At 37.3% G+C, this 14,608-nt stretch overlaps 1 protein-coding gene across 4 annotated transcripts in view; it reads left to right on the plus strand.

The window, feature by feature from the left end:
* Window positions 1–14,608, plus strand: part of LOC128702962 (roquin-1) — a 73,834-nt gene that overhangs the window by 28,828 nt on the left and 30,398 nt on the right. For 3 of the 4 annotated variants that reach the window (XM_053797455.2, XM_070103596.1, XM_053797457.2), the window contains exons 6-9: window positions 1,146–1,382; window positions 1,598–3,103; window positions 7,878–8,108; window positions 9,699–9,797. In XM_053797455.2, the coding sequence (XP_053653430.1) occupies window positions 1,146–1,382; window positions 1,598–3,103; window positions 7,878–8,108; window positions 9,699–9,797 (2,073 nt within the window). Of the gene's footprint in view, window positions 1–1,145; window positions 1,383–1,597; window positions 3,104–7,877; window positions 8,109–9,698; window positions 9,798–11,534; window positions 11,628–14,608 lie in introns of all 4 variants that reach the window. The other variant, XM_053797456.2, reaches the window with a different exon arrangement.

Genomic DNA, 14,608 nt, shown 5'->3' on the forward strand with positions numbered 1-14,608 from the left:
ACATTTATGTTTATTTATTCACTGTGGGGTGTATTTATCTTATTTATATGTTATGCATCGTGTTTATTATATAATTTTGAAAAAAATATCATGGATGGATTAATGAAAATGTGTATATTACCGTAATATACGACATGAGACAATTGTTACCTACTACTATTAAAGTATGCTCCTTGCTTAGCGACACATTTTCCAGACAAAATGTTTATCGAGCCGTATAGTGAGTTTTGGTCTTGGTCGCCGTAAAGCGGGGCCTTAGGAACGGAACTCCATCATTAAGTGAGGAGAGGCTGTACTGTCAATGAATAAGTAAATAAACAAATAATTACTGTAAATACCAGTATTGAGTCCTGGAGATGGGGAGTACAGTGCTGGCATTCTGAAGGAGGGATGTTAATGTTACAGTTTTATAACTGTAGTGTAAGTGTGCCTCTGGCAAGACAGTGGTGGAGTAAATGATGATGAAAGTTTTTCTTTTTCGGACCACCCTACCATGGTAGGAAATGGCCGATGTGTTAATAAAAAAAATAAGAAAAAAACAGTATTAAAAAGTAAATAAATGAATACAAGTTATTGACTTGCTGTCGAAATATTGTCAGTTGAACCATCATAAGTTGAGGAACACCTGTAGTTGGTTGTTCTGGGGATCATTACATTCTGTTGTTTGGACTCAGACTAGCTCCCTAAAATTGGAAAGAAATAAACTTCAGGAATGAGAACTATTAAAAAAACAGGAAAGCAAAGATAAGTAGATCATTAGAAGTTAGCGATGACAGTAACTCTTGGACCCTAAATTACAAATATGATATAATTTTGTAAGGCTCTGATCACATCACATAAATATTGGGTACTAATATAGAACAATAGTTATTTTTTGATAATCATGAGTGAGATGTAGTATAAGGTATTCTCCTAATATATGTTGTATGGTTAGAGTAATACATGAGTGATAGCATTTTACAGTGAACCAAATTCACTTGGATAACATGTTAATGATGTTTTCAGTGTTTTCAGCTCTATATGTTAATAGTTTTTCACTAAATTCTAAGGTTATTTGAATCTATTTGTCAGTTAAGTCATTGAGATGCAATTTATTATTTACTGTGTCGGTATTGAGTTTTATTAATAAAGTCCCTTTTTTCCAGGTTTCAAAAAGAGAAGGTGACTCATCACTCATGCAGTTAAAGGAAGAATTTAGAACTTATGAAGCCTTGAGACGAGAACACGATGCCCAGATAGTCCAAATTGCAACAGAAGCCGGCCTTAGAATTGCACCAGATCAGTGGTCGTCTCTCCTCTATGGTGACACTGTCCATAAATCCCACATGCAGTCTATTATAGATAAGCTTCAGACACCACAGTCTTTTGGGCAGTCTGTACAGGTCAGTAATTTATGTCTTCTATTGAAAGAAATTACTATGTTACTGTGTGTAGAGTTTCTGTAGAAGCTTCTCTACTTTTCTTAGAGGAGCATCTGCAGGTCATAAAGAGATAGTGTTTGACAATTGCCTTAAAGATACAGGTAACAAACCCTAATATTTACTTACTATGAAAAGTTTTTTATTTCATTATCACCTCAAGTTTATTTTCATTACAGGAACTGGTAATAGCACTACAGAGAACAGGAGACCCAGGTCAGTTATCCTCTTTAAGACCACAACTAGAATTGTTGGCAGCCTTGGACCCTTCCCCAGATGCTCCTCCTCCTGGTTGGAAGCCTTGTGCAGCTGCAATGGAAGCTGTTAGGGCTGTTGTTACTGGGCTGGTACATTTTATACAGCATCATGGCAATCGAAAAATGCCAGATGCACATCACCCACATAATGCTAAGTACAAGACCAGCATGTGCAGAGACCTAACTCAGAGAGGAGGATGCCCAAGGGGAAATAATTGCACATTTGCTCACTCCGAAGAGGAACTTGAGAAATATAGAAATAGAAGTCGCAAACATGGCAAAGGCATTCCACAACCACCTACAACTCCTGCCATCAAATCACAGGTACAGCATCATCAACCTCAGCAGCATCCAACACAAACTCAGCAACAAGCACAGCATCCACAAGGAAGCATGGAAGCAGTCATAACTGCAAAAAATGGTGAACATCCACCTGTTGCAGTCATTCAGAAAACAGGTACAGTTGAAGAGATTATGCAAAGTGGGGAAGTGCCCACAACTCCTACTCCATTTGACCCCCACAAGTTTGTGCATATCCCAACTCATACACAGTCAATGCCAGTGTTACCTGCCCAGACTCCTGCCCCAGCAATTATACAACCAGCTCTAGCTGCAACACCTTTTCATGCAGCACCAATGGCTGAATATACATACAGTTCCTTCCCATGTCAACCTCCAGTATTCGCTCAGGCATCACCACAACAACCTATACCTTCAGCACCAGCTGCTGTTTTTCCAGGCCAAGCAGCAGCAATAGTTCCAGACATATATGGTGGGAACGCTCCTACGATGCTTCTGAACACAGCTCCAGTTTATAATGTTACTGGCCATGCAAGTGAATTTTGTATCCCAATTGCCAATACAAAACCCACCAATTCAGGACTTCACCCTTTAGTTTCCTGTTGGCCAGATACTAATTGTACAACATTCTGTGTAAATACTACAGTAACAACTACATCTTTGACAACAGCAACAAATGTTGCATCAAAATCAATGGAAGAGTTAAAAGAAAGGAAGGAAGCCATTTTGAATCAGCTCGAGACAATTGTTGGAAAAGAAGCAACACACCAAGTTGCTACTCAGATTGCAAATGGTGAAGAGCCCAGCAAACCACAAGAATTTACATCTACGTATAGTATATGGACATCTGGTGCTGATTTTTATATTGCTTCCAAATCTATAGAAAAAAGTTATGATCCAAGTACAGGTTACCGGACTTACACTGCCAGAAAAGATGACTCGAAAGGGAAGGATGATTTTATCCCTTTTGATCCACCATTAGTGAGTCGTTTTGGGCCTATCTCTAGAATGTCAAGAACTGTGATTCAGCCTGCTAATCCTATCCAATCTTCAGCAAGTAACCCTACAGAAACTACCACCACTCCAACTGTTAGACGACCAGTACCCACTATTTCACCAATGCCACAGGTGATTATAGTTTTGCAAATTATAAGTTTTAGTTGAATTTTTCTTTAATTTGTCCTTTACAGTAATTTTCTACTACTTTTTTAAATTCAAAATCAAATTCTTGATATCCACATAGAGATTGCATATTGTTGAGGAATGGCTCTAATATTTTTAGAGTGCATTAACAGTTTGCTTATTTGACTGTTGTCTTATTGGTATAATATGTTAGTTACTAGGATTTTTGTACTGCTAGTATTGCGCTAGTATGCTGTTGTATTAGTGATGAAAGGTAGTATGAATGATCAGATGTCATTTTTTATATCTAACCTTCTCATATTACTACAACATTCTTTATGGATGGTTACCTCCCCACCCTATGAATGTTGACCATGCATTCCACATGATCATCCCATTATAGCACAATTCTTAGTCTTATGAGTCACAGATTTCAGTCTTTAGTATTTGTTGATAACAGTATTTATTGAGTTGTGGTTTGAAACTGTGTAATATGTGAAAGTTCATGACTTATATGAGAGTACTGTCACCTGAAATGAATGGGTTTGAGAATGGTGAACAATGTTGTTGAGATGACACACAGGGATAAGGTCAAAGTTACTACAGAATGATTCCCAGAGTTTGAAAATATGAACTACAAGTAAAACTGGAAAAATGGTAGTGGGCTTGTTAATACAGAGAAGATCATGAAGGTATTGTAAGAATTGGGAAATGGGTGATGTGAGAAACAAGATATGGGAAAAGCATGTGAAAGACTCCAGAGTATGTATACAGTCAGCAGGGAGAATGAGTGACCTCAATTGCAGACTGCTGTACGAAAAAAAATATTCTGAAAGCACAATAAAAAATATTTCTAAGCAAATGGAGAAGAAAACTGCTGGTCTGGTATCCAGGAAGAAGAAGAAAGTGCTACAGCTACTGCAAACTGTTAATTATAGGACAGTTGTTTAACATATTTATTGATGGGGATTGTTAAAGAAATGAAGAATAGGGCATTAGAGAGAGATGTTAGACTAAAAGATAGTGAATCTGGTATAGAGTGGGAGTTGTCACAGTTGCTCTTTGCCAATGACAGTTCTTTTGGAAGATTCAGAAGAGATGTTGCAAAGGTTGGTAAACGAAGATGAGAGGGCACATAAAAGAAAGAAACAGGTAGGAGCAAAGTGATGAGCGTATAAAAAAATATAGGCAGTGAGAGATTGGAAATTAGATTGGTGGGATGGAGTATGATGGAAGTAAATGTGTTCAGATATTTGGGAGTGGGCTTTTCTGCGAGTAGTTCTATGGGAGATGAAGTGAACCATAGAATTGACAAAGGGAAAAAGGTGGGTGGTGCTTTAAGGCATCTGTGGAGACAGAACTTTATCCATGGTGGCAAAAAGGAAAATGTACCAGAGTGAGAAGCACGGGTTTGGAGTGTTGCAGCGAAGAGGAGGTTGGAGGCAGTAGAGCTGTCGTGTTTGAAAGCAATGTGTAGTGTGAATATTGTACAGAAGATTTGGAGTTAAGAGATTAGGTGTGGAGTTTCCAGATGTATTATTCAGAGGGCTGAGGAGTGGTTATTGAGGTGATTAGAACATTTAGAGAGGATGGGGGAAAATAGGATAACTAGGCTGGCATATAAATCTGGGGTGGAGGAAAGGAGGGGGTAAAGGAAGTTGTAAGTGCTAGGGGCTTGGACATCCAACAGGTTTGTGTGAGCATGTTAGGGGTGAGTGGAGGTAAATAGTTTCTTTCACTTCATGTGCTGTTGGAGTGTGAGCAAGGTAACATTTGTGAAGAGATTCAGAAGAAAACTGGTTAGTCAGACTTGAGTCCTGGAGGTGGGAAGTACAGTACAGTGATTGCACTCTGCAGGAGGGGTGGAGATATTGCAATTTGAAGGGTCATTTAACCCTTTGAGGGTTTTGGTCGTACTAGTACGTCTTACGCGTAGGGGTTTTTGTCGTACTAGTACGCATAAATTCTAGCGGCCTCAAATCTCACAGGAAAAGGCTGATAAGCCTAGATGTGAGAGAATGGGTCTGTGTGGTGGGTGTGCGCAGTAGGAAAAAAATCTGGGACCCAGTGGTGCATTGTGGGAATGCCATCATAGTACACAATTTCCACCATGCCCTGTGGTAAGAAGTTCCTCACTCCTCGGCGAATTGGGACACTTTTGTTCCCCAGTGACAGTTCTAATACAGATGGAAGTGACAGTGAAGATGAGTTTCAAGTTTCTGGTGAGGTTTTGACCGAAACTAATGACCATAATATGGGTAATAGTGAGGAAAACCCAGACAACCCACAGCCTTCCACCTCTGGTGCTGGGCCGTCGTTCAGTTGTACCAGAATCAAAGAGGAAACTCCTATTTCCCAAAATCCCAGACTCAGATGTGAGCATTGGTGATGATAATGATAGTGATTATGAACTACAAGCTCTTCAAACTTGTTCCAAGAATGGAGGAGGCAGAGGAGGAGGAGGCAGAGGAGGAGGAGGCAAGAGGAGGAGGAGGCAAGAGGAGGAGGAGGCAAGAGGAGGAGGAGGCAAGAGGAGGAGGAGGCAAGAGGAGGAGGAGGCAAGAGGAGGAGGAGGCAAGAGGAGGAGGAGGCAGAGGAGGAGGAGGAGGAGGAGGAGGAGGAGGAGGAGGAGGAAGAAGAAGAGGAGGAGGAGGAGGAGGAGGAAGAAGAGGAGGAGGAGGAAGAAGAGGAGGAGGAGGAGGAGGAGGAGGAAGAGGAGGAGGAGGAAGAGGAGGAGGAGGAGGAAGAGGAGGAGGAGGAGGAAGAAGAGGAGGAAGAGGAGGAGAAGGAGGAAGAAGAGGAGGAAGAGGAGGAGGAGGAGGAGGAAGAAGAAGAATACGTAATGATAACAATAATACATAATAATAATACATAATAATAATAATACATAATAATAATAATAATAATAATAATACATAATAATAATAGGTAATAATAATAATATGTAATAAATGTTCACCCATGACAGTAACAAGATAAGGGGAGATAACATCTGATAAGTGCTGACGTTTGATGAGGGTAAATGAGGGTAGAGCTGATGCCAAAAGATGAGATGAACATCGCCCTCCCTTTGTTTTTGCTGGTATACTAACATTTCTGTCTGTCTATTTGCCTGTCTGTCAAGCTCCCTGTCTATCCATCTAGCTCTCTGTCTCAGAGAGCCACAAGACTGTGTCATCACTTTTACTCACATCTTCAAGCAGAGTATAGCACTTTGTCTGGGTTTCTTGGGTTATCCTAGGTAATTTATACCATGTATTCTTGTATTTATGTGTACCTGTGAGACAGAGATAGACAGACAGATAGAATGAGGGAGAAAGATAATTAGATAGAATGGAGGAGGGGAAGCAGCATCCAACCCCATTGTTTTGACAGGCCAGAGGGGGAAAGAGTAATGAGCCAATATATGTCACTTTGACAGCTGCTGACTCCTTGTAATTTACACTATGGACGAGGAGGAGAAGGAGTAGGGGGAAGAGGAAGAAGAGGAGGAGGAGGAAGAGGAGGAGGAGGAAGAGGAGGAGAAGGAAGAGGAAGAGTAGGAGGAAGAGGAATAAGAGGAAGAGGAGGAGGAAGAGGAATAGTATGAGGAAGATTAGGGGGAAGAGGAGGAAGAGGAAGAAGAGGAGGAGGAGGAAGAGTAGGAGGAAGAGGAAGTAGAGGAGGAGGAGGAAGAGGAGGAGGAGGAAGAGGAAGAGTAGGAGGAAGAGGAAGAGGAGGAAGAGGAAGAGTATGAGGAAGAGTAGGGGGAAGAGGAGGAAGAGGAAGAAGAGGAGGAGGAGGGTGGAATACTAGTACACTGGTACTGGTACACTAACATTTCTGTCTGTCTATTTGTCTGTCTGTCAAGCTCCCTGTCTATCTGTCTATCCGTCTAGCTCTCTGTCTCAGAGAGCCACAAGACTGTGTCATCACTTTTACTCACATCTTCAAGCAGAGTATAGCACTTTGTCTGGATTTCTTGGGTTATCCTAGGTAATTTATACTATGTATACTTGTATTTATGTGTACCTGTGAGACAGAGATAGACAGACAGATAGAAAGAGAGAGACAGATTGAAAGAGATAGAATGAGGGAGAAAGATAAAAGACCATTGTGTATGACACCATGTTTCAGAGTTCCACAAGCTGCAGAACTAATAGGAATATGTTCAGTGGCTGTATATTGGTATATATATTATAGAACAATAATAATAAACAATGTTTTGTATTGTTTGTTTTTGTAAACAAGTTTTGTAAACAATATATTGATAATTATGTTTGTGTGCTTATTGTGTTGTATACAACGAGTGTATATATGTACATTGCACCTTACTTTGGTCTCATAGGCCACATAAGTTATGTGAAAAAATAAAATAGTGAAAAAAACAACAAACCTTCAAATACAAGTAAACTAAAGTTTACCGGGTGAGCGGCAGTCGCCGCTGTTGCCATACGCGGCTCATTTTCTGCAAACTTCATGCATCCATATCTCCGTAAGTATTGATGGTAAATTTTTTTTGTTTATCCTATAATGTTTAGAAAAAAAAACTCTATTTTTTCATAAGAAAAAATAATTTTTTTTTTTTTTGAAATTTGGCCGACCCTGAGAACGAGTTTCGGAGAGGGCCTGTCGACCCTCAAAGGGTCTGTGATGTCAGCGCCCTTCTGACACAACACTGATGAGTGACATTGAAAGTGTTTTCTTTGTAAGGTCTCATTACCTTGGTAGGAGACAACTGATATGTTAAAAACATTAAATGAGTACTAAATATGAATCTTTCTGTATTTTATCTTGACAGGTACTGTACCAGCCTGGAGGTTACACAGTGGGGGTAATGACCTGTATCCCCACACCTCTGGAGCACATGAACACCCTGGGTCATGGCATAGTCGACCCTCTTCTGACTCAGCTTGAAACTTCAGGTATCAGAACAATATCTGCAGATGCAGCTCAGCAAGAATGCTTAAGGCAGCAATTCACTGCTGTACGTGAGGGAATTGATGCCATTGTTTTGGATGAAAAGAGGATGGTATGTAAATATAATAAAAGGCTTTGCTGTCTTGTCTTTGTTTTCATTTAATTTTCTTATTTACTTTCTTTTATAAAGTATCCCAGATAAATTTATCATTTTTGAACAAGTTTTCTTTATGTTGGTAGAACACCAAACTTACTGAATACATTTCCTACATTGGACTTGATTTTTAAATTTGTATTTTTTTTAATTTTGTGTAAAATTTGCCAAATTACTGACTTCTGTGTACCTTATAGGGTAGTTGTAATAGTTAAATTAGCAGTTTCTTGTGTTCAGTCAATAGAACTGAAATAGCTAAAAATTTAGTCGAATGGATTAATGGAATTAGCTTAAAGTAGGACTCAAAGTGGGTGAAATTGTCAAATGCATAAATTGCACCTAGACTGCTAAATTTACACATGCATAATTCAATAAGTTTTTCATCAGATTTCATACTTTTGGTGTGATTACTTTCAGAAAAAGATTCTCCACCATTTCACTGATCAATATTAATTTGGGATTATGTGCTTGTTAGATCAGGTTGAGTGGACACACATGGTTTTAGGAGTTTGAGATGCTATTGGAGTGTGAGCAAGGTATTTATGAAGGGAAACATTAATTGGACTTAAGTCCTGGAAGTAGGAAGTAAAGTGCCTGCACTCTGATAGAGGGATGTTAGAGTTCAGAGGGGCATTTGGTGTATGATGTCTGTGCACTTCTGGCCAGACAGCTGTTAAATGAGTGATGGTCCATGTTTCCTTTTTTTCAGGTCACCCTACCTTGGTGGGACATGGCTGATGTGGTGAACATAGACAACATTACACTGATATTATATTTTGCATCACATAAAAGTTGACCTCCCTGGCTATATAAAGCAATGAAAAATTGAGTTGGGATGTAGTGGAGAATTTACTGCTAATAATATGCACTTTAGTATTTGTGAAGCCCATTGATATCACATCAGTGTTTTTTATTTTTAATACACTGACAGTCTCCCACTGAAGTAGAGTGACCTCAAAAAACATTTTCACTATCATTCACAGTACTACTGTCAGTAAAAATATCCACAACCTTCTATCGCTGTTTTTTACTATTTTAGTGATCGTTACAATACATAACATAATTGCAAATAAGACACTGTGTGGGTTGTGGTATTTTATCTGTGAAGACATTTTATCCACCAGGGACTTTGTGCAGGTTGTGGTATTTTATCTGTGAAGACATTTTATCCACCAAGGACTTTGTGCAGATTGTGGTATTTTATCTGTGAAGACATTTTATCCACCAGGGACTTTGTGCAGATTGTGGTATTTTATCTGTGAAGACATTTTATCCACCAGGGACTTTGTGCAGATTGTGGTATTTTATCTGTGAAAATATTTTATCCACCATGGACTTTATCAATAGGAACTTTATCATTGAATTGAAAAATTCCCTAATGAATGAAATGATTTCATAAAAGATAAAAGGGACTACCATAACCCTCATATTTTTCATAAATAAAATACCATAACCCTCATATTTTGTCTTATTTACATACTATAGTAAGTGCATTACTTCAAATTCTGTTTAACACTTGATATGTCTGAAGTTTCTTCTTTTGTTTAGGCTGAGTGGCAAGAAGTACGGCTGAAGGAGGAACTAAGTCTTGTGATGAACCGAATTGAAGTCAAACGGAAAGAAATGGAAGCTAGGAATGCCTCTAGGGTATGTTTCTGTCACCATTGTTTTCTATTCCAAGATGGGATTAAAAATTTGGTGTAGTTTAATAATTACAATATATTTTTGTATTTGGAATTTTTATGGTTGAATGATTGGCATTGGATTTCATGGACCTGTACAAACTTCAGCCAGTCAGATTTTTATTCCAGGAAATAAAACCGTTTTTTGTCTTGTTTAAAATAAATATATTTAATTTTTTACAGTTTGTATTATGAAAATTTGTTCACCCCTTCATTGTCTTCAAACAGTAAAGAACAAATTAACCAAAAAAATTCATTGGAAGGTGCCAGAGGGCTAGTACATATATAAAAATACAGACCTTGAACACTAGAGGATTTTTTTTTTTTTTTTTTTTTTTAACCATTTACAACTAAAGGAAATATTCCAGCCCAGGTGGCACTTATTTGAGGGTGGTAAATTGACATTTGATACAGTGAACATAAACATAAACTTCACTGCATTAAGTGTGTATTTTCTACTTGTCAGCATAATGCTTTTTTTCAATATAGACTTATCAGAGATGTGAATAAACTTTGAATTCGGGATGGGCATTTTTATAATAATCTCTTAAGTCTATTCTGCTACGCTCCTTGAAATATCAACACATTGTTTCTAGTTTTCCATTTGTCTGCAGTTTACTGGACCTTGTAATGACATATCAGGCATTTTCCAGATTAGATATTTTGGTACCTCTTGATCTTTCTCTGCATATCCTTTTGAAATCCATGGCATCAATATTTTGATTGTTGCTCGAATTTTGTCAGTGTTCGGTAGTTCTGTAGTCTCTTTTATTCTTTTGGTTATTACAGTTTGGGTGTTGGAAGTTCAAGTCCACTTTAACTGTGGTCTTTTTATTTGGAAACACACAGAGCACCATGTAGGAGTTAATTGTCTGCTGACTGATTTGATGTGAATGCAGGAATATGTGCAGTGTCTCCATTGTTTTTTCAGTGTATAAGTCATGTTTTTTTTGGTAGAGTGGATTCAATAATTCAAACTGCCCTAAAAATATCTAATGATAAATTTTTCCTCTGCATTAATACCATAATTATATTTTTGTGTAATAACACTTGTACAAATTTATAATATTTCATCAACACTAACTTGGCAGTCTAACCTAACATTCTTATAATTTGTGCTGTAAAATAAATTTAGCTTATTTCTACCCAGTAATCTTAGGTCAGCCTAAATTTAGTTTGTATTTTTTAATATTAGCGGAATATATTAATTATGCAATGTAATACTGATTTTTGCCGAGTTAACCCTGAATTTCCACTTTGTTCATTTGGCAAAATGATTGTTGTTTTATAAGCCAAGATTGCACTAGTTCTTGAGGGTATAATTATATGGAAACACTGGAGAATAGTATGAAGACAATGTATGTGAGTGAATTGAATATGTGGCTGTGAGGAGAAGAAGGCAGCCAAGATAGCAACTAGCAGATACAGTGTGTGAGAGAACTTAGTTTACAGATGTTATCTATGGTTAATATGTATTGAAGTAGCACATTAGGAGCTATCACTGATTAATATATGGTATTGTGTTAGTACTTTACAACTAGCCAGTAGAATGGCTGGAATCTTGCTTTGTACATGTTTCTAAAAATGTAGTATTAATTGTTTCCTTTGATGCTATGAGTATGGAAAATATTGTGAAAAGTTATGTATCAATCTAAATGCCTTTAACCCCTCTTGTCCTACATTACTTTTCCATCCTTTCCAGGCAAATGCCTCCCCACCCCATGAAAGTGGGAAATGGGGTAATGATGATGATGATGGTGGATAGGGGCCCACACTGAAGCTCAAATAGTCAAAGGTTAAGATCAAATTCTTGGTATTCATGCTCTACCAGTGGAGTCTCACCCTGCATGTGTGCCAGTACCCTGGATTGCTGAGTTGAAGACTCCACTCTCATCCACTCCTCGCATAGAATGACATTTCGTGATTTCTTTAGCTTAAACTTCACTGACTCCCACTTGCTCTTCTAGAGACAGAAATATTTATTAATTAAAAAATGCTGTTCTTCTATAATTATTAATTTTTAGTCTCTGAGCAGTTTAATTTTAGTGCTCTTCCTATCTTTAATATTTTATTACTTATAATCTGTTGCAGTAGTGATAGGAATTTTATAATGTAAATAGTGCTAACTGTGGAGATAGGTCTTTTATTATGCAGAGATGGCTAACTGCAGATATAGGACTTTTATAATGTACAAAGAAATAGCAGTAGAGATAGGATTAAGGGAATGTAGATAAATGGTTCAGAGAACCAACAAGCTGATAAATTAGACTTTTTTAAATTCTTGGGAATCTGTATTGAGGAAACATTTCACCACACAGTGGCTTCATCAGTCCAGTACAAAGAAGATCAGAAGGAGATTGAGATAATCAGTCCCTCAGCCTGGGATGAAGAAATCATTTCATCAGTCTTCAAAAGAATATAGCATATGTGCTAAGAAGGAGCTTGTATACTGCAGACAGGTGAGGTGAAGCAGTCGTAGGCAGTGTCACCTTGGGCAGAAACACTCAGGACAAATGTTGGTGTCAGACAGTAACATCTTGGGATCTTGATACAAGGAACTCTACACTTGCCTAATATATGGGCATTACTTATTTCCACCTGTTGATTTGTCCAAGGTAACACTGCCTATGACTCTTTCACCTCATTGTCTGCAGTATGTAAGCCCCTTCATACATATGCTGTATTCTTTTCAAGATTGATGGACTGATTACATCGACTCCAGGCAGAGGGACTGATTACTTCAATCTCCTCCTGATTTACACCATTCTTCTTTGTACTGGACTGATGAAGCAATTGTGTGGCAAAAAGTTTCCTCGATAAAGATTCCCAAGTGTTGCACGTATGTCTAATTTATCGATTAAGGGAATGTTCAGCCTGATTTTCTGGAAAATTTATTTTGACTGTTATGTCATTATTAGGGCTGTAAAAATTCCATGCATTATTGTAAAATTAATTCCTTTGCATGAAAAAGTTTTAACAGTTAATGATATAGTAGCCATACAGTATGGTAATACTCTTATGCTAATGGATTTCAACTTATTTATGATTATTTTAGTATTGAACAATTTTCCTTTATTAAAGAGCATTTTATAAATCAATTGATACCATATGGGATAATTGTTTATAACTACTTTTTTGTAGGCCTTCTTTTAATATTGACATATATTGTCATTTGCATATGGGCATTTTGTAGCTTGGTTACTTCTGCATAGAAATTCTACAGACATTTGCATTAAGCCTAAACAATAAGTTATGAAATAAATGGAAATAATAAGTCGGACTTGAGTCCTGGAAATGGGAAGTACAATGCCTGCACTTTAAAGGAGGGGTTTGGGATATTGGCAGTTTGGAGGAGTATGTTGTGTATCTTTATACGTATATGCTTCTAAACTGTTGTATTCTGAGCACCTTTGCAAAAGCAGTGATAATGTGTGAGTGTGGTGAAAGTGTTGAATAATGAAAGTATTTTCTTTTTGGGGATTTTCTTTCTTTTTTGGGTCACCCTGCCTCGGTGGGAGACGGCCGACTTGTTAAAAAAAAAAAAAAAAGAACATTTATAAATTCTGTACTGTTGTGATATATACAGGTATGTATATTTTAGTAAAACCCACATAATAAATATCTCCACATAGTTATAATTTGAATTGATGTTAATGAGTTCTATTAATTTTATGCAGAAATTTACAATGATTATGAAAATAGCTTATACTAGTTTAATTACAAACTATTCCTCTTATCAGAATACTGTTTAAATTTAAGATAACTCAGTAGTAGGGATATACCATGGAAACAGCAAAAGTGATTGGTAATTTACAAAATCAGGCTGATCATCTCTTAATGTCAGATATAAGGCAAATATTAGAAAGGACTTTTATAATAGATATGGTTAACAAGAGAGAGAGATGGAGGGCAGGGGGACTTATAATGGAGATAAGATCATTTTATTTAAAAATACAGAACACAGGCATCATACGTGGCATATTTTATATTATTTAAGGAAATATTCTTGTAGATCTCATATACAAGACTTTCTGCTAATAACTTTAGTAAATAGATTATAGTACAATATTTATATTAATAGTTTTTTAGAAATATCATTAAAAATTATACTGAATTGTATATACAGTAGAGTACTTGAGTATGCAGTGAAGCACAACCACCAGCATAGTCAAGACCAAGGCTTTTTCAGATTTCTGACATCCTAATTAAATAACACACAACATTAATGTAGAAAAGTAAATTTATATTTCATGACCAAATGTTCATACACTAAAACTACTAATTTAGATAGAAAAAATGAGGAAATATAATTATAAATTCCATTCTAATTACACCAACTTTTATAGAAATGATATGGGCATGGCTCCTTGTATAAAAATAATATGGGCATGGCTCCTTATACAATAAGTCCTCACTTAATGTTGTTTCGTTATAACAGTGATGATAAAAAAAACATTCCTGGCCAGGGCCACTGTCTGTGTGGAGTTTGCATGTTCTCCCCATGTCTGTGTAGGTTTTCTCCGAGTACTCTGGTTTCCTCCCACATCCCAAAGATGTACACGTTAGGTTAACTGGCATGTCTAAATTGTTTCTGTATGAGTGAGTATGGGTGTGTGTGAGTGCACCCTGCCATATTTGTTATTGTTTGTTTTTGAACTGCATGGTGGTAGGAAGTGCTCTGTACATTTTTTGCTTTGCAAACATTTATTCCTTGACTTAACCCTGTTGCAGTAAGTGCTAAAGGTGCACTGTGCACCCCTGATGATTATATCAATT

The sequence above is a fragment of the Cherax quadricarinatus genome, chromosome 86 (genome assembly GCF_038502225.1).
Source record: "Cherax quadricarinatus isolate ZL_2023a chromosome 86, ASM3850222v1, whole genome shotgun sequence".
NCBI lineage: Eukaryota > Metazoa > Arthropoda > Malacostraca > Decapoda > Parastacidae > Cherax > Cherax quadricarinatus.